Raw genomic sequence first — 19,791 nt, 5'->3', positions numbered from 1 at the left:
TGGCTAGTAATGGTGACATACACCTAAAACAAATACATGATGATGACGATGACAATGACGATGACAATGACGATGATGATGATGATGATAATGTTGTTGTTGTTGTTGTTGTTGTCATCGTCGTCGTTGTTAGTTCCACTCTTGGCGTATATATTTCCGCCAGAGTGTTATGAACGGCGCATGCTATATGTCTCATAATAGGTTGTGTAATTCAAGGATATATTCGTAATAGATAGTGTTCCAGTGTGATAACAGTAAAGTTTTATCGCTGATTTTCGGCTTTGTCTGTTTTGAAAACGGCAACTATTTGTCCGCATGATATCACTCATTGTACCTTGTATCCTTGAAGGGCCTTTTTCCCCACCATCGCACACCCATCATACCCATGTGAATGGATGCAGGCGGCGTGGTGTCTCCTCGGCTGACCTGCACTAGTAGACGGTTGTACCGGACGCTGCTTGATAACAAACAGCGATCTTGTTTGTCTCCAAGTTCCCAAGTGAGGACTTCCTGTCACTTTGTTACGCCGATTTATAGACGTGTTGTCTCTAGTACCCGTTAATAGTTGTGTCCCAGTTGTGTAACTTAAGGCTCTCTGTGAGACTGGAGGAATTCCTTTATTTATGTTCTACATCATCGCCAAACATTGATCACATAGCAACCTTCTGCTCTCAGGCAGCGTACTTATTTCATCGCCATGTGTTTTCTGAGCGTGAAGATTTCTGGATTACGTGTTGCCTAAGCTGCCCTGTGTGTACTTAGACTGCAATTGTATCCACCAGTGTTCTTGTATAGTAACCGCCAAGGGTATGTTCCATACATTACGATAGACACAACTACTCGAGTGGATTACTGTGAAAGTGAAAGGGACTATCAGTTGTGCGTGATAGCATCTCGGCTTGCTATCACTTAACCAATTATCGTTCGATGACCGATTCGTTTGTTGCATTATATCGCAATCATCAAAGAAAACGACAACAAAACGGCATCGGCGTTACTATTATTGTTGTTTGAATGAGATTCGACCTTACGTGAACTCACGTGAACCGAGGCCTTGAGGATAGTTTAATGGCGATACTTGTGTAACGGGGTTCTGTTCCATTCCTCAGGTTTGGCCAAGCTACAAGATGGTCCCTTCTCTATGGTTCCTCGTCTTTATTGGAGTCTGCATGAGGGGAGCTGTTAATGGTCAGTACGATACACGCAAGGGCGCTGGTGACAATAAGTTTACAGTGCTGAGTGGGTATGTAATTGTTCCATTGTAATACTAGTATGTGCTAACGGGGATATTAATCTGGAGCCAATTACTGTTAAAGCGGCCACAACAGTCAGCAGAATTGTATAGCAGGACACCACTGTTCATGATGTTTACGCTATTTCCCCATTATATTTTGGTCCCTCGAATTGCAGCATAATATAACTTCTATCTAACTCACGCTTTCATGGGCTTCTTCAACCCGATTATAAAGTATTTCCAAAACAGCATACTGCGCGGTGATTGTAAATATCTTCGTATTTAAATAACACCGAATGATGTCGCCTTAATTAAATTGTCGCCAAGTCATTCTCACTGCACTGATTGTGTCGTTCGTGACGTCAATTTCACTGCTCTTGTGGATTGTGTCGTTCATTTCGTGACGTCAGTCTCTTTGCTCTGGTAGATTGTGTCGTTCATTTCGTGACGTCAGTCTCATTGCTCTGGTAGATTGTGTCGTTCATTTCCTGACGTCAGTCTCATTGCTCTGGTAGATTGTGTCGTTCATTTCGTGACGTCAGTCTCATTGCTCTGGTAGATTGTGTCGTTCATTTCCTGATGTCAGTGTCATTGCTCTGGTAGATTGTGTCGTTCATTTCGCGACGTCAGTCTCATTGCTCTGGTGAATTGTGTCGTTCATTTCGTGACGTCAGTCTCATTGCTCTGGTAGATTGTGTCGTTCATTTCGTGACGTCAGTCTCATTGCTCTGGTAGATTGTGTCGTTCATTTCCTGACGTCAGTCTCATTGCTCTGGTAGATTGTGTCGTTCGTGACGTCAGTTTCACTGCTCTGGTAGATTGTGTCGTTCATTTCCTGACGTCAGTCTCATTGCTCTGGTAGATTGTGTCGTTCATTTCGTGACGTCAGTCTCATTGCTCTGGTAGATTGTGTCGTTCATTTCGTGACGTCAGTCTCATTGCTCTGGTAGATTGTGTCGTCCATTCCCTGACGTCAGTCTCATTGCTCTAGTAGATTGTGTCGTTCATTTCGTGACGTCAGTCTCATTGCTCTGGTAGATTGTGTCTTCGTGGCGTCAGTTTCACTGCTCTGGTAGATTGTGTCGTTTATTTCGTGACGTCAATCTCATTGCTCTGGTAGATTGTGTCGTTTATTTCGTGACGTCAATCTCATTGCTCTGGTAGATTGTGTCGTTTATTTTGCAACGTCAGTCTCATTGCTCAGGTAGATTGTGTCGTTCATTTCGTGACGTCAGTCTCATTACTCTGGTAGATTGTGTCGTTCATTTCGTGACGTCAGTCTCATTGCTATGGTAGATTGTGTGGTACATTTCTTGACGTCAGTCTCACTGCTCTGGTAGATTGTGTCGTTCATTTCGTGCCACCAGTCTCATTGCTCTAGTAGATTGTGTCTTTCATTTCGCGACGCCAGTTTCACTGGTCTGGTAGATTGTATCGTTCACTTCGTGCCACCAGTCTCGTTGCTCTGGTAGATTGTGTCGTTCATTTCGTGACGTCAGTCTCATTGCTCTGGTAGATTTTGTCGTTCATTTCGTGAACGTCTATACTTATTCACGGAACCAATCAGATAACATCAACAATTTCGACAGTGCTGAATAACGTCAGAAATGTTAACAAAGAGAGAAAGTTGTAAGTGAACTAAACCGATGTCAACAATTACCATTCCGTCGGGATATTTTTAACACAAAACCAACCTTGGTTTCATTTTTACTTTGTCTGTATCATTTTAGTTGAAGGTCATTGTATATTAAGGAAAAATGTCTGCCCTCATTGTTGTTGTCGTCATTGACTTCGTCGTTAAACCTTTTCTTGTGGTTATATTTTTTTCCCGTAATGATGATGATTTCATTGTTCTATTTTGAATCACAATTGTTCCCACTTCAATTTTAGCCTGTATTCTTCGCACAAAATTTTCAGATATATTATTGCATTGTTTCAGGACTTTTATAATCATTTTGGCCACGCAAAGGAAAGATCGTGCATTTTTAGCTGGAATCCATCCATCCATCCATTTGTTTTATCTAGAACCAATATTACACAAATATCCGCCGCGTTCAAGTTGTGGACGTTACACTATTGGCTACAAATGAAATCTGCGTTGCGTTGGAAACGACTCGGGCTACCTTTAGTAAACTGGCACAAAATAGAAATCAGGAAATTTTTTGATTTACTCAAAATTGATCATTGTTTACTCCAGTCATGTGACTGTTGTGAAACGAACATCGACCCCTTGAATAAACACGTGACAGTTTAACTGAATAGGAAATTTTACAACGCGCAAGTAAAGTTCGGGAGTGGGGTGGTCCAAAGGAGGCGGGTCAAAGGTCAGGTTTCCTGTTGCACTATATGCCCAGCGGTTCTTTACGAGAGGCTGACGTTCAACATAACATAGCTGTGACCCACTGATCCGAAAAACAATTCAAAACTCTTTGACGAGTCAGACGATTTTGCGTAACACATAAATTATTTTAACAAATAGATTTATGGAGAGAAAAGCAGTTCAACAATATATACTGTACTGTATCGTAAAGAGTGTACTGTACTGAATGCTATTCCAGACCTATGAAAATGATGAAATTAAAACATGAAAATGAAAAGTTGTATTATTATCTTGATGCTGGTAAGCTCATTATAAACGGGACGTATTTCTGATTATCCGAAATCTGTAAAACTCCGCTGCAATTTGTTAGGAATTGTTTCCCTAAGAACCAAATGGAAAAAAGTCTCTCATTGGCAATGTAAACATCATTGAATAAACTTACTGACGGAAGTTCAGATTGATCTCGCAACCAGTGACAAGAACTCGAAATAATTTAGCACGCTGTTATTGTTACATATAAACACTACGCGGTTTGTAAAATAAATATTTCTATCTGAAATCAATCAACGTGATTGTTGATGTACAAACGCATTCCGAGCAGCACCCCATCTCGTATGTCTGTGAACTTTCTACTACTTCATAATGTTTTCTCACTTGGCCACCCGTGTTCACGCTTCGTACTGTGCGACAAAACGTTGTCTGGTTATTATCCTACGCTAGATATAGAAACATGTCAAACAATGCAGACGTACTTTTTTTTCAAATTGTCATGAAAACCGTTTTTTACCTTGCCCGTACCATCAAAGATGGAAGGGAAAGGTATATTAAGGGAAAGATTTTGTCCGATGTTGTCGTTGTTGTTGTTGTTGTTGTCGTCGTCGTCGTCGTCGTTAATAATTGTTATTGTGTGCATAATAACTTTACTAATTCTATTCCAAACTTCATCAAACTTGGTCACTTTATTCATCAGTATAATGTCTTCCCTGAGTTTGAACAACAGATGTCCTGTATGAAAATATCATGCAAAAATTGAGAAAATCTGATAAAATATTTTGACTGTTTCTACTTGACTGATCACTGGTGATACACATCAAAGGTCACTGATCTCAGTGGAAATATGCATTGTTGTATGTGTTCAATGAGGCAAATGATTTATCTTGTAATAATATCCTTGGTAATGTATCCCAGAATCCCATACTGGGTTTCAAAACCAACTCATGGAGAGATTGCACAGTCTGATACACATTTTTAAACCTACCAATAAAATCTTTACAGAAAACAAGATGTCAGAAAATCAATATAAGTACTCCTATGAACTGGGTGCCAAACTTTGATCAAGATCTGAAGCTAATAGAAAATATGTTTAGTTCAAAGTTATCTTGCATGTTTTATGAATCTATTCACGTCTAAATGCTGGACTTTTTTTTTGCGATTAGGCATTTATTTTTAGTACTAAAATATCTGAATTACTTTGAATAAAACTGGAAATTATGTCTCTTAAAATAATTAAACAAATAAGGCACCAATGTTTTTGTAATATATTTACATCTTTTAAGGACATTCGGTAGACTGATTCCCCACTGTTGGTTCAACCCCAAAACTTGTTTGTATTCAAAATTAATTATGACAATGCATATTTATATTGAAACAAACTGTGATAAAGGGAATTATAATATATAACAAAGGGCAAGGTCACCAGAGTTCAACTATGCTCTTTAATTTTTTAAGAAACTTTTGTGCATTAAAAGAACTTAAGAATATGTGTGCATTGACCATATAGCTAAAGTTCGAAACATTCGTTGAAAATATGCGAATCTTCAATGTGACCTTGTGGATTGGCGAATTCTGTACCATATATGCTAGGATCTATGGATATACAAACGCAGATATCGTTAATGACTTGTTAGACTGGCTCTTAGAAGCAATTAGGGATATGTATGCTTAGCAAAAAGATCATCTCCAACTACCTGGGTACTGTTCACATTTTCGAATCACCATTTCGTCGAAAGTTAACTATATCGTTATTCAGGTAATCCAAATACCATCATAAATTTAATAACAATTTAAAGGCCGTTCTTTTCAGATATTATTTTCTCAATATCACTTAGGCTAACAATGCGGAATAATTTAATCAGACGTAACACAGTTGGTGGAAATTAGACACTCAAAGCGTAAGTGCTAACAACATAATGCTCCCCAGTTAAAAGATCTCTAACAATGCAGTAGAATGCAATTTACATTTTTTATGAAGCTTTTCATTCTTTAAATATTCAACTTTTTTTCAGTATATATGTACTTCACCATCTAGCTTCTCTAGCAAGTATGACATTATAGCACCCGTTGTGAAAAATGAACGGACTGATTTCAACTATAATTTCTGAAACAGAATTTGAAATTGGTTGAAAGTTTAGAACATGGTAACATACCGGTGTCAAGTTCATACTGACAATTTGAACTAATTCGTATCAGTATTTCTCAAGTTATGGATGAAAACATTTTCTTAATTTTTTAAAGGTGTCGAGGTTTCGCATTACACCTACAGTTTTGTGCATTTCTTCAAAATAGTATATTAATTATGAATAAAAAAAAAGTAAATTTCATTCCCCTGCATTAGTGGAACTTTTTCGTCTGCGAGTATCATGTTGTTAGCTGGGATGTTAAATAACAGTTATTTTGTCTTGGACGAAACTGAATAAACTTTAGACGAACATAAACAATTTAACTTGTTATTCCTGCACTATTTCATTTGATACCACTAATGTGCTATTATAAAATACGAAACAAATTTATAAAAACTCGCAGTTTAAACATAATCATTTGATTCAGTTATTATATCAAAATCAACGCCTGTGCGGGATCCGGATATGACGTAACAACTTGAATGAACATTTGGTCCAATGTAATGTTACAGGGCTCACGATATCCGAGTTATCTCACGCGCGGGAAAAACTATCCTCAAAATTAATTGAAATGTATAGCGTCTAAGAGCCAGGAAACACGTATTTTCTAATGATCTGGTCAGTACCCTGTACTCACATGTGCGCGTCATCGTTGGAGAGTGAGCGGTATGGGGTGATGGCTGTTTATGTTATTTGAGATAAAATTTACGCACAAACCCAAGGGATACTGACCTTCCGATGTTGTCGATAATTCACTCTATCGGCGCTTATGCAGCTGTATGTGGTGAAGAAAATAAAGCAATTTTGTTACAGGAACTTCGAAAAACTGGAAAACAAGTTATAAACAAGAACGCAAAAATGTGTCAATTAAAACTATCAACTGTTTCTATACGCTAAATTCATCGGGCATGGGCATTAATGGGATAATCTGTATTGGAGCTATAACCATTGTTGCATCATTGATCTAAATTAAGTCCCATAGTTGCACACGAGAAGTTGCAACTGCTTTTATCTTAAACCACAGTTTCTCTATCATATGGACATATGATACTGTAAAAGGGTTAATTATTCACTGGGTTTTGATTTTGCTTATTTCACTGACTGGAAAATGCGCTAAATTAAAACACAGTGATTATGTAAAATTTAGCATAGAACACATTATCTAAATGATAAAACCGTGAATTTAAAACCCACTGAATATGCCTGAAATGGTAAATCAGTGAAATTTAAACCCAGTGAAAATAAGTAATTTTACAGTAGTCAGAGTGACTGTGCTTTAGCACAGATTTTCTAGAGATTCGGCATGAGAATTATTACTCAGATACGTACAGTAATGATTGTTTAATACTTCAGTTCCTAAGTGAACATTTATTTATTAGATTAAACAATACACAGAAACTAAAACGCGAAACTGAAGAACACTGCCTCTTGTGTTGGATTGTCAGTTGTTTGATTCGAACGACGGGTTTTGCTATTTGCGATTTAACTGATTTTCGACTTTTTTTCTGTATTTTTTCTTTAATGTTAATGGTTATTCTGGATCAAACATTCGGATAAACTTTACATATTTTCCTCACAGATGTTGGGTTCATAGAACCTGAACAGGAAAAAAAAATAAACCGAATTATTTATGAAAATACAGGGCCGCCATGATGAAAAGTGATTACCGCCCAGTGGTGGTATTTTATTTTTCTCTAACTACAGAATTTATATCTGGCATTTGTTCTGGAAAAGCATATCTTATTTCGATTTGAAGAACTGTGATATGTGACAAAGATGCCTCCTGTTGTGCTCCCTGGAAACATGCACGGTGCTCTGAAAGTGCCACCACTGGAGTATCGTAGACTCTAATCAGATGTTAACTTCCTGTATAACAAAATGACCGCCTCTCAATATATCGTATATTTGCAGTGCTAATGTGTGTGGGTCAAGATTTCATTCCTACTGCTGCCCGGGATGGAGAATACACACAACGCTAAACAAATGCGTAGTCCGTAAGTATGATGATACAGGAAGTGACGTAATACATTTAGTTCAAATGATAACAATTTGCTGGAGCGTTGATTTTGCATTTTACTGTAACTAATGTCAAGTTGATGGACTGTGGATTGAGACGTGAACACGGTAAACATTAAAAATGTACCCCCCTCCCCGTGAACGGAAGTGTGAAATAAATGTAACGAATTGTAATAAAACACCTCAATGCGATTTGTGCTCACAGTCAAATCACCTCCTAAACGAAGATATTGTGTTAGTTGTGCGATTGTTTTAATAATTATCCGAGACCTTCAGTAGAGTCAATCACAGAAATGGCTTCAGGTCACGTGAACATCATTGACATATATGACATATTCCAATGGTGTTCAATCGTCCAGTGGATAGAAACATTTTGTTTCAGTTCGAACTGAAATTTATGTAGTCATGGCCGTGGCGAGGACACGTTTTTTAATTGCCACAACATTTTATTGAAACGACAAATGGCCGACGAGATGTCGCTAAGAACGAGAAGATCACGAAAGTTTCCCCTTTTCTCTTTCGTTGTGCTCCATTCTTGGATAATGAAACGCCATTTTGAAGACAAAAACAAGTTTCGTGGTACTCTCGCTTTCAACGGGATCTCGGCGTCCATTTTCGAATAAGGTCTATTGTGATAACCAATGCTCATACATTTAAACTGTATATAACACTTTATTAATGGACCAATAGTTTAATAATAGTGCACATTTATAGCAGGTAATTTTGCTTGATCGATACAGCTATATGCTCAGGTTCATGTGGCAGCGGTTACTGTTCCAGACCAAATACTTGCTCCTGCCCCGATGGGCAAACTGGACCCAGCTGTACAGGAGGGACCCAGCGAACTCGTAAGTGTTGTCATTCCCCACACATAAAAACAAACAAATGATTCTAAATTAACGCTGAGGGCACTGCACTTCATTTTCTCAGGGTGCAAATGATTTTTTTTTTCTTAAATATGGCGGCGCGTAAACCTGAAAGTTTGTTTACTAGTATTTCCTCCGGTGCATGTTGTTAATATGGATCGTACGAGACGCAAATAATGGCGCCTTGTCTATCGGGCTTGTCTACCTGCAGTTATGTAGATTTTTTGTAGTTCCTTGATCATTCCACGACGGACGAAATCGAGAGAGCTACAGAACTACAGTTACGTCTGATCTTGAAAAATTGCTTAATCAATGTGAGAGGTGGGCAGACCACATGCGCTCGGAACGTTTCTTGGATAATAAATAATGACCTAAAGTAGAGTCGGCACAGTTAGTCGCCGATACATTCGCCTACCACTCATATAATAACACAAGGTAGGAAAGCGTTGACACCATTTTAGGTCATTTTTTTATTATCCAAGAAACGTTCCGTGCACCTGTGGGCAGACGAGATGAAATGGAATGATCTAAACTGATTTTAGTGACTAAACAGAAATCGTTCATTGTGATGACGTAGCTGATGTCCAATTAATATTGTGCCTGGTGACTGAAAATGGTATGTGGTGTAGGAGGGCATCAATTGATCTGCATATACGAAGTAGAATGTCATAATTTGTGGAGTGAGACTAGTGTACAATAATGGCTAGCTTTTAAATATGTTTTTCAGAAGATACTTCAGCGTGTAATTCTAATTGTTTGAATGGCGGTACATGTCAAAACAGTAGATGTGCATGTAGAAGTGGTTACACTGGAGCAGTCTGCGGCAAACGTATGTACCAACACCTTATCTAATTATACCGGGGCATGTAGTATATGTACGCGTGGCTATCCCTATTGTTTCAGTGTTTAGCTTCTTGTTAAAGCAGGGGAGTCGTCATCTGCGCATGCGTCAGATGGCCATAGCGTGTCAATGTTTACAAACAAGCAGCTACCCAATTCCCGCACATACGACTCCCGCTTCAATGTTACAGAAAATTCAGCCTTGCCACATAAATGGATCTTCGTTCATTTTATAAAATAGAAAAACTTTGTAAACAAAAAATAACAGAAAGCAAACATTTAGGTCAGAAAAGAAAATTCTCTGTTTCTTGTTTGCGCCCGCCTGCCAAAAAAAAAAAACTGTGATATTTTTTTTTTAGGTATAAATACAAAATTACAAATGTTTCTGGGTCATCTCCAATGGTAACAGTGTGAGCTAATACGCAGTAAAAATGCTTCTCATTTCAATCAAAATGTTGTTGTATGTCTTGAGTTAGTTGTATCTGCCATGCAGTGTTTTTCGAGCCTTGTCAAAAACAGCTAGACCACCTCGTTTAAAAACATTAATGATAAGATAAACTGATTTCTTGTTTTTCTCAGCGGTATGCAGTCCGGCATGTTTGAATGGTGGTCGATGTGTTGGAGCTCAGAGCTGTTCCTGTCCATATGGGTTTACTGGAAGAACTTGCAGTAGAGGTTTGTATAAGGCCAAAAAAAAAATTGTTTTGTTGCCCTCAGCGATCGATCGAAAAATATGAAATATCGGGTCGGGTTTTTTTTCCCCATATTTCTCGGCTATTTACGATACCCTTAGTTTTCACGAGTTTAAAAAAAAATTTTCAATTTTCCGACTTGAGGGCAACATAAGTTGTTTTGTTTTTTTTGCCCTAATATAATTTTATTAACAAAAGCCAAAATGTAATTATATTTTATAATTTTGAAATGTAATATTTACGTGTTTCATTCTTAGATTACAGAACTGGGCCATGCTTTAAACTTATTTCTAATAACATGTGTCAGGATGAACTGGAAGGAATGGTGTGTACGAAGGCACTGTGCTGTGCCAGTGTTGGCAGAGCATGGGGGAACCCTTGCGAGCAATGCCCGGCAGCTCCACATCCTTGTAGAAGAGGATATCTTCCAAACTCCGAAACTAATGATTGTGTTGGTATGGGATTTTTTTTTTCAGGTTGCATTTTTTTTGGAGATGTTATTGCATAAAATGTTTTTTATGTTTCACCATTGATTTAGAAAGATTTTATTAATATGAATAGCTAGTGTGTTTACTGTAAATAAACAAGATTTGAACGTAATACAACAAGTCATTGTCAATGACACGTCCCCGTTCCGTTCATATTTGAGTGACATACAGTTGTATACATTCAAAGCAGATCATGACCGAAATCTCAGACCACTTTCAGTGGTCTGATCCAAAATGCACCTGCATATGTACAACACATTGTACTAAATCTGAACAAAATCCATCCATGCATGACTGAGATCTGGTTCCGGAATTGTGAAAATATGTGATTTTGATGCATTTTCGGCCTTAAAATGGCCATCATTCAGCTATTGTTAAGCGGATCATGAAACAAATGCACATATCTATTTGTGTGTGAAGTTTGAACTTGATCAATCCAGACATGTCTCGGATACGGATCCAGAACTGAATTCTTTAAAACAAAATGGCCGCCAGTTGGCCATTTCGAACTAGATCCGGAAAAAAAAATGACATGCATCAAGGTTTTATTATGTTTAATGTATGTACTAAATTTGAACAAAATCCGTCCATGCATAACTGAGATCCGGGTCCGGAATGGTGAAAATGTGCGATTTCAATGCATTTTCGGCCTTAAAGCGGCCGCCATTTGGCTATCGTTAATGAGATTATGAAACAAATGCACATACATATTTGTGACATGATGTACCTTGTGTGTGTGAAGTTTGAACTCGATCAATCCAGGCATGTCTCAGATACAGATCCAGAACTGAATTCTTTAAAACAAAATGGCCGCCAGTCGGCCATTTCGACTTGATCCGGGAAAAAAAAATGACGTGCATCAATGTCCTATTATGTTTAATGTATGTACCAAATTTGAACAAAATCCGTCCATGCATAACTGAGATCCGGGTCCGGAATGGTGAAAATGTGCGATTTCAATGCATTTTCGGCTTTAAAGCGGTCGCCATTTGGCTATCGTTAATGAGATCATGAAACAAATGCACATACATATTTGTGACATGATGTACCTTGTGTGTGTGAAGTTTGAACTCGATCAATCCCGGCATGTCTCAGATACGAATCCGTAACTGAATTCTTCAAAACAAAATGGCCGCCAGTTGATTATTTCAAACCCGATCCAAAAAAAAAAAAATGACGTGCATCAAGGTCCTATTATGTTTAATGTATGTACCAAATTTGAACAAAATTCGTCCATGCATAACTGAGATCCGGGTCCGGAATGGTGAAAATGTGCGATTTTGATGCATTTTCGGCCTTAAAATGGCCGCTATTTGGCTATTGTTAATCGGATCATGAAAAAAATGCATGTGCATATGTCCCATATAATGTGTGATGTATGAGTGAAGTTTGAACTTAATCGGTCCATGCATGTTCGAGATACAGGTGATCACGGACGCACGCATGCACACAGGGCAAACCATAAGTCCCCGTTTTCGGACTACGTTCGAACGGGGACTAATAAATGGTATTACAAGATATTATTTGAAAATGGAAATGACTATAAATTATTTACCTTAGGTAGCTATTAAACGTTTTATCCCAGAAATTGAAGAATAGGAAAAATGTCAATCTGAAAGGAAAAGAAAGCAATAACTGTGTGTTTCATGTCGTAAAGATGTTAGAAAATCACAAATATCGTACATATTTTATTAACAAGTGTTTGATTAATGTATTTATTAGCACTGTGACAGGAGTGGACCTCAGACGGACGTGTTTTGGAAACATTCAATGTACATATTACGATGCAAGTCAGATTTATGTAATTTGCATGCAACGCTAATAATTAGTGGCTGAGTTATGAGTCCTCTACAAACTGAACTGCATATTAAAATCATGTACAATGCAGATCACTGATATTTTTTTTATTTTTTTGCAGACATTGATGAGTGTCAAGCTATCCCTAATATCTGTACGACTGGTAGATGTGTTAATACAATTGGTTCCTATCGATGTGATTGCATTGAGGGACAAGAGATGAATCCTACGACACAGGAATGTGAAGGTAAGAGGCATGGCCATCGTGAAAAGTGTTTCAAATGATATACCAAACAATCATCAGCATTCCAATACGCTGAAAGGTGTTAAAATTTGAACATTTATTATATATTTTATATAATTGTCATAATACCCCAATAAAGCTCAAGTTTGCATCTTACACGTGATAAAGATCATATGATAATCCACAAGGTGATTGGCTCATTTTCTTACATTTCTGTTACATTCAAGGTGATTGGCTCATTTTCTTACATTTCTGTTACGTTCAAGGTGATTGGCTCATTTTCTTACATTTCTTTAATACTCCATTCTTTTAAGTTGCGCCCTCTAGTGACGATGTTTCTGTGACATCAGAATGATATATATGAGTGAAAACAATGTCATTGAAATCAACAACTGGGTTTGCTTGTGCATCTAGAACATCTCTAAAATCTCTCAAAAACATAATATTCATTGACTGACAACTACAGATCAAAATGAAATTGACGCTTTAAGGTAGAAGCCTACTCATAAATTAAAAAAAAACAGAATTTATTCATTTTGCAATAAATTTTACTCCAAGGCAATATAAGGATATTGACCTAAAAAAAGTTGAGGGTCACCAGCCTTTTTTTCGAGAAATTGATGGTTGTATTTTAGTGTAAAATCGCCATTTTGACACTAATATAACACTTTTACCACAGGTTCCTATGGCAGAGATATTATGCAATAACTCAAAATCTAGCCTGGTGACATAGGCTGTAAAAATCATATAATGTTAATGATGGAGTACTTTTTGTTGTTCTGAATTATTTAAAAAATCTGGGTTTTAAAAAGTGTCAAGAAATGCAATTTTTCTTTAATGGAATGAAATTGTTCTAAAACTAGCAATTTTCAAGAAATATTAGGACATGTTTCACAAAATGCGTAACTGTAACACACAAAATAATGCTATTTCACTGTACCATGGGACATTAGCTTCAATTTTCTCAAAAATTATGACTAGGCTTCTACCTTTATAATTTGTTTTTGTATCAGCCATTAATTTGGCATCATTGAAATGCTATACCACTAGAGGGCGCAATTTATACAAAGAATGTAAAATGCCCAAATGAGCGGAATAACAATTTATATAAATACTTTGATTTCAGACATAAATGAATGCAACACAATTCCTAATGCCTGCGAAAATGGAGAATGTGTCAATGAAAAAAGTGGGTACAGCTGCAGGTGTTTCTCTGGATATAAACTCAGTGAAGATGGAACATTTTGTGAAGGTAAAGTTGTTGGCCAAACAAGACTATACATTATGAATTTAAAACTCAATGGTATTTATCATTCTGCATTATATAACAACATTTTTTTTTACACACAATTTTGTCCTTAATACTACACAAAAACCTGAATAATGATTCATATTCAAGTAAAATTTGAACAAGTTACAGCTACAACCCTTGTTGATTCTTTTGGCCTTCCAGCCAGATTCCAAAGTGTGTGCCAGAAAACAACAGACAAAGCGATGAAGCTATGCAAGTGATATCATGTATTCAAGATGGCGGAGGTTGCCATAGTTCTTCTTTCTCATGCCATTGGAAGAAAAATCTTCTCTGCTCCGTCCCATATGCCTGTATTCCAGCAGTTAAATATAATATTTAAGCATTATTTCTGTTTGTTGACAGACGATAACCAGGGATATTGTTTCTTGGAATCTCAAGGCAGAAATCAGTGTTCAGGTCCTAGCACTAGACAAACTACGTATGAGGAATGTTGTTGTAACCTGAAAGGTAAAGGATGGGGTGGAAGAACATGTAAAACATGTCCAATCGAGGGAACAGGTAAATCTCCTTTATTCTGCCTTTCTGTTGTATTTTTTACACCACATTCCTTCTGATACTTCGTTGTGTTTACAAGTGATCTTGGTGTTTTGATGAGTTTCCAAGTGTCAAATCAAATCACCAAAATCACAAGTGAAACCGAAATCATAGTTTTTGTTTTGTATTAACAAATTGAAATTTTAATCATTCAATTTTTTAGAGAGTTATATTCAGTCCTGTGAATCTGCAGCCATTATACCTCCAGCCGGAATGCTGAAGTTTTGCGATCTCTTTGACGATCTCTGCGGCTCTAATGCCGAATGTATAAATATTCCTCAATACTATAAATGTGAATGCAATGAGGGATATCGATTAGATAATGATGGCGTCTGTATCCGAGACGTCTGTGGTCCCGGCTATGTGATGTCACTGTCTGGGGATTGCAAAGGTGAGAATATATATTATTTTAGAGTGTGTGTCAGTGGAGGGAATAAGTAAAAAACATTCCTATGTTGCCATTTAAGCTAACCAGCAGGCAAAAATGAGATATTACGCATATCATGCAGTATTAGTGTCATACAGCCATTTGATATTTTTTGTTCCCATTAAATTAATTAATTAATTTATTAATTTATTAATTAATTTATTTATTTATTTATTTATTTATTTATTTATTTATTTATTTATTTATTTATTTATTTATTTATTCATTCATTCATTCATACATTCATTCATTCATTCATCTATCCATCTATCTATCTATATATTGCCAATGGGTAAGAAGGCCCATTTATAGGTGCCACAATACAATACAATACAGACTATTAAAAAACACTAAAAACTTTCCGTGTAATTAATTTTCATTGTTGTTTAAATCAAACCCTCTCCAAATGTACAATGCCATGAGTGACCTTCCGTGGGTCATACATATAGTATCTTGATCGCTGTAGGGCATACAGTATCCAACAGTGTTACGATTTAGAATTCAGACAAGCGTAAAATTGATGAATGATGTTCGCATAACCTTACACGCTGTGATTTGATATATTTGCCATATGTCGTCTGTCTGACCCCGAATGTCTGGAAGTGAATGGGTCAGCACTGCTGTGTCTTGTGAACAATTAATTCATTGATTTAATGAGTCTCATATGATCCATATGGATATCCCAAATTAAGTTAACTATGGTCCAAATGTGGCATTTAGTCTTCTCTATATGATAAATTGTTTGAAACATATTAAAAACTTTTTTTGTGTCTTTTTTTTTTTTTTTTTTTTTTTGAGATATCAATGAATGCGAGATGGAGAACATATGTGCCCATGGCGACTGTCAGAATGCACAAGGAACGTTTTACTGCCTTTGTTTCCCTGGTTACAGACTAAGTGTCGATCAACGTACATGTCAAGGTGAGTATGACGCAAATAAAAAAAAGTAGTACCAGAATGTGTGACCTTTAGGGGTCATGCATCAATGCAATAATGATGAAATGTTAAAATTTTGGCAATTAAAAAATTCATGACCTGCAATTTCACTGTCATTTATCTTAAACTATCTAAATTATACAATCACATGTTGTTGTTTTTTATTTTGTAAATAATTTATTGCAGATATTAACGAGTGTCGTGACAGTCCACGTATTTGTCGTTATGGACGATGTGATAACATTCCTGGCAGTTATCGTTGTTTTTGTGATGCCGGATATCAGATGTCACCCGATGGCAAATATTGTGTAGGTAGGTGTCTTTAATTAGGACGCCCTCAACGGGTAAATGGTTGTCCTTTTTTTTTAAGTGGTTACTAAGCAGGGCGCCCTCTATGTTGTTCATCTTTTCTCTGATGATTGTATATACAACATGGGACCGATATATTAAACGCAATGTATCGCAATGATGACTGATGCTTAGGGAATGAAAGACGACAACAGAGCAAGGACGGGGATGTGTGAAATGGGTGTGAAATGGGTGAAATGTAGTTGAGCCTTTATTTTAAGCAAACATCCCTATCCTTGACCTGTTATCATATATTAACAAGTGTTTCTGAGTTCTATATTTTGATTATAAAATCATGGACAGTTGAAAAACATGTGCAGTGGTAGCTTGAGAACGAAGAAATAGACGTGTGGTTAGCGTGTGGCACCACACATGTATTTCAGTTACACATAGAAGTTCATGGGGGAACTACATGTGCATATACGCACATAGGTAAATTTCCAGATGTAAATGAGCATGGTTTCTTAACGTCAATAAATAATGGTTTGTTGTTTGAACTACCCATACAAATGTATGGGAACATTGAATGTTGACAAGTCGCTCACGCACACATGCAATCATGTTCGTATATGCTTGTGATGACCTCGAGAACCGCAAAATTATGGTACCAATCAACAGTAATGTAATTTAAGGGGATCAGCTTACGATGTACTTGTATATAGCGGGTAGATTGGGATATGTTCTAGGTTGTGCATAAGGCCATGCATATCGCTGCTAATCCTAAAATCATTTTTAAAACACTTTTTTTGACTTTTTTTTCGCAGACAAAGCAGAGTGTGAAAATAATGGTATGTGTAGAAATGGACGTTGTGTTCCTCTGCATGGAGAGTTCAGATGCGAGTGTAATCCAGGATACATAGCATCAGCTGATGGTTGTCAAGGTAATTTTGTTTCTAAGAAAATAATATCAGTTGGACATTAATTAAACTGTTGAATGCTAAAGTCAGTTTTTCACAAAAGCTGCATAATTTTTCAATACTTTTTATTCAAAAATATTGATCAATACCTGTAACCAGTTGGATATCAAGTTCATTTGGTTCAAAATTGTCAACGAAAAAATGTGCAAAAAACCAGAAGTTCGACCAAAAAAATATTATTGTGTTAAAATCATTAAATATATTTCATATTGCATATTTCTGATCATTTGAATATAATTGTGAAATAAAAAACAAACAATTTGTTGTGTAATACTTTTTTTTTCTACAAATGTATTGTTCAAATCTTGACCAATCAGAATTATTCATATCAGGTACCCTTCCATCTTAACCAATGAGAACCATTCATATGATATGCATTACCATCTTGACCAATCAGAATCATTTATATGGTGTACCCTAGCTACCATGTTAACCAATCAGAATCATTTATATGGTGTACCCTAGCTACCATGTTAACCAATCAGAATCATTTATATGGTGTACCCTAGCTACCATGTTATGCACTGCTATCAATCAATCAGAACCATCATTAATAATTATTTTTTTCTTTGAGTAATGTTGATGAATGAAACAATAAGAGATCATAACATTTCAAATATGTGTTGCGAAAATACATAGCAAACATTTAAATAAAAAATATTTTGAAAAAATTGGCAATATCTGTCATGATGCCAAATGCCTTTTGATAAATTATTAACCCGTTGAAAGCCAAGTTATTTTTTTTCACTATTGTCACTAATAATTGTCCACCAAATTTTCAAAACAATTAATTAACACCTGTCAGTAACAGGAAATTATGTTCATTTTGGCCAAAAATGGGAAAATAATTATACAAAAATGCATAAAAATGTGAAAATTTGAAGACCAACATTTAGAAATAATAACTAAAAAATAAAAGATTCTGAATCATTTCTATATCAATTCATTGTATCGTGTACTCTTTAAAAAGTGAATGCTAATTATTTTATGAAAATTGATAAATTTAACAGATCTCAAAAATGTAATAATGCACTTTGTAAGAGGTACTTGTTTGTATGCAAATTATTATATTGTATACAAATTTTTACTTTATCAATTCATTGTATGCAAATTATTACTTTATCAATTCATTGTATGCACATTGTTACTTTATCAAATCATTGTATGCAAATTTTCACTTCATCAATTTATTGTATGCACATTGTTACTTTATCAAATCATTGTATGCAAATTTTCACTTCATCAATTCATTGTATGCAAATTTTCACTTCATCAATTCATTGTATGCAAATTTTTACTTTATCAGTTCATTGAATGAAAATTGTTACTTTATCAAATCATTGTATGTAAATTTTCACTTTATCAATTCATTGTATGCAAATTTTCACTTCATCAATTCATTGTATGCAAATTTTTACTTTATCAATTTATTGTATACACATTGTTACTTTATCAAATCATTGTATGCAAATTTTCACTTCATCAATTCACTGTATGCAAATTTTTACTTTATCAATTCATTGTATGCAAATTTTTACTTTATCAATTCATTGTTATGCAAATTTTAACTTTATCAATTCATTGTTATGCAATTTTTTACTTTATCAATTCATTGTATGCAAATTATTGCTTTATCAATTCATTGTATGCACATTGTTAATTTATCAATTCATTGTATGCACATTTTCACTTCATCAATTCATTGTATGCACATTTTTACTTTATCAATTCATTGTTATGCAAATTTTTACTTTGTCAGTTTATTGAATGAAAATTGTTACTTTATCAAATCATTGTATGTAAATTTTCACTTTATCAATTCATTGTATGCAAATTTTCACTTCATCAATTTATTGTATGCAAATTTTTACTTTATCAAATCATTGTATGCAAATTTTCACTTCATCAATTCATTGTATGCAAATTTTTACTTTATCAGTTCATTGAATGAAAATTGTTACTTTATCAAATCATTGTATGTAGATTTTTACTTTATCAATTCATTGTATGCAAATTTTCACTTCATCAATTCTTTGTATGCAAATTTTTACTTTACCAATTCATTGTATGCACATTTTTACTTTATCAATTCCATGTATGCACATTTTTATTTTATCAATTCATTGTATGCAAATTTTCACTTCATCAATCCATTGTATGCAAATTTTCACTTCATCAATTCATTGTATGCAAATTTTTACTTTATCAATTCATTGTATGTAAATTTTTATTTTATCAATTCATTGTATGCAAATTTTTACTTTATCAATTCATTGTATGCACATTTTTAATTTATCAGTTCATTGAATGAAAATTGTTGCTTTATCAAATCATTGTATGTAAATTTTCACTTTATCAATTCATTGTATGCAAATTTTCACTGCATCAATTCATTGTATGCAAATTTTTACTTTATCAATT

The 19,791-nt window shown here is 35.4% G+C and overlaps 1 protein-coding gene across 2 annotated transcripts in view; it reads left to right on the top strand.

Annotated features, from left to right (window-relative positions):
- Positions 1 to 385: 385 nt before the first annotated feature.
- The window catches only part of LOC102801881 (fibrillin-1-like), a 79,203-nt gene continuing 59,797 nt past the window's right edge, over positions 386 to 19,791 (top strand). Inside the window, exons 1-14 of one of the 2 annotated variants that reach the window (XM_085507005.1) lie at positions 386 to 807; positions 1,110 to 1,243; positions 7,865 to 7,947; positions 8,710 to 8,817; positions 9,566 to 9,664; positions 10,255 to 10,350; positions 10,625 to 10,822; positions 12,774 to 12,899; positions 14,023 to 14,148; positions 14,551 to 14,706; positions 14,906 to 15,133; positions 15,968 to 16,090; positions 16,292 to 16,417; positions 17,218 to 17,334. In XM_085507005.1, the coding sequence (XP_085363131.1) occupies positions 1,128 to 1,243; positions 7,865 to 7,947; positions 8,710 to 8,817; positions 9,566 to 9,664; positions 10,255 to 10,350; positions 10,625 to 10,822; positions 12,774 to 12,899; positions 14,023 to 14,148; positions 14,551 to 14,706; positions 14,906 to 15,133; positions 15,968 to 16,090; positions 16,292 to 16,417; positions 17,218 to 17,334 (1,702 nt within the window). In that variant the 5' untranslated portion in view covers positions 386 to 807; positions 1,110 to 1,127. Of the gene's footprint in view, positions 808 to 1,109; positions 1,244 to 7,864; positions 7,948 to 8,709; positions 8,818 to 9,562; positions 9,665 to 10,254; positions 10,351 to 10,624; positions 10,823 to 12,773; positions 12,900 to 14,022; positions 14,149 to 14,550; positions 14,707 to 14,905; positions 15,134 to 15,967; positions 16,091 to 16,291; positions 16,418 to 17,217; positions 17,335 to 19,791 lie in introns of both variants that reach the window. The other variant, XM_085507004.1, reaches the window with a different exon arrangement.

Source organism: Saccoglossus kowalevskii, chromosome 13, assembly GCF_978046115.1.
Source record: "Saccoglossus kowalevskii chromosome 13, keSacKowa6.1, whole genome shotgun sequence".
Taxonomy (NCBI): Eukaryota; Metazoa; Hemichordata; class Enteropneusta; family Harrimaniidae; genus Saccoglossus; species Saccoglossus kowalevskii.
The sequence above is the reverse complement of the archived record's forward strand: the minus strand, read 5'-3'. Positions and strand labels throughout refer to the sequence as shown.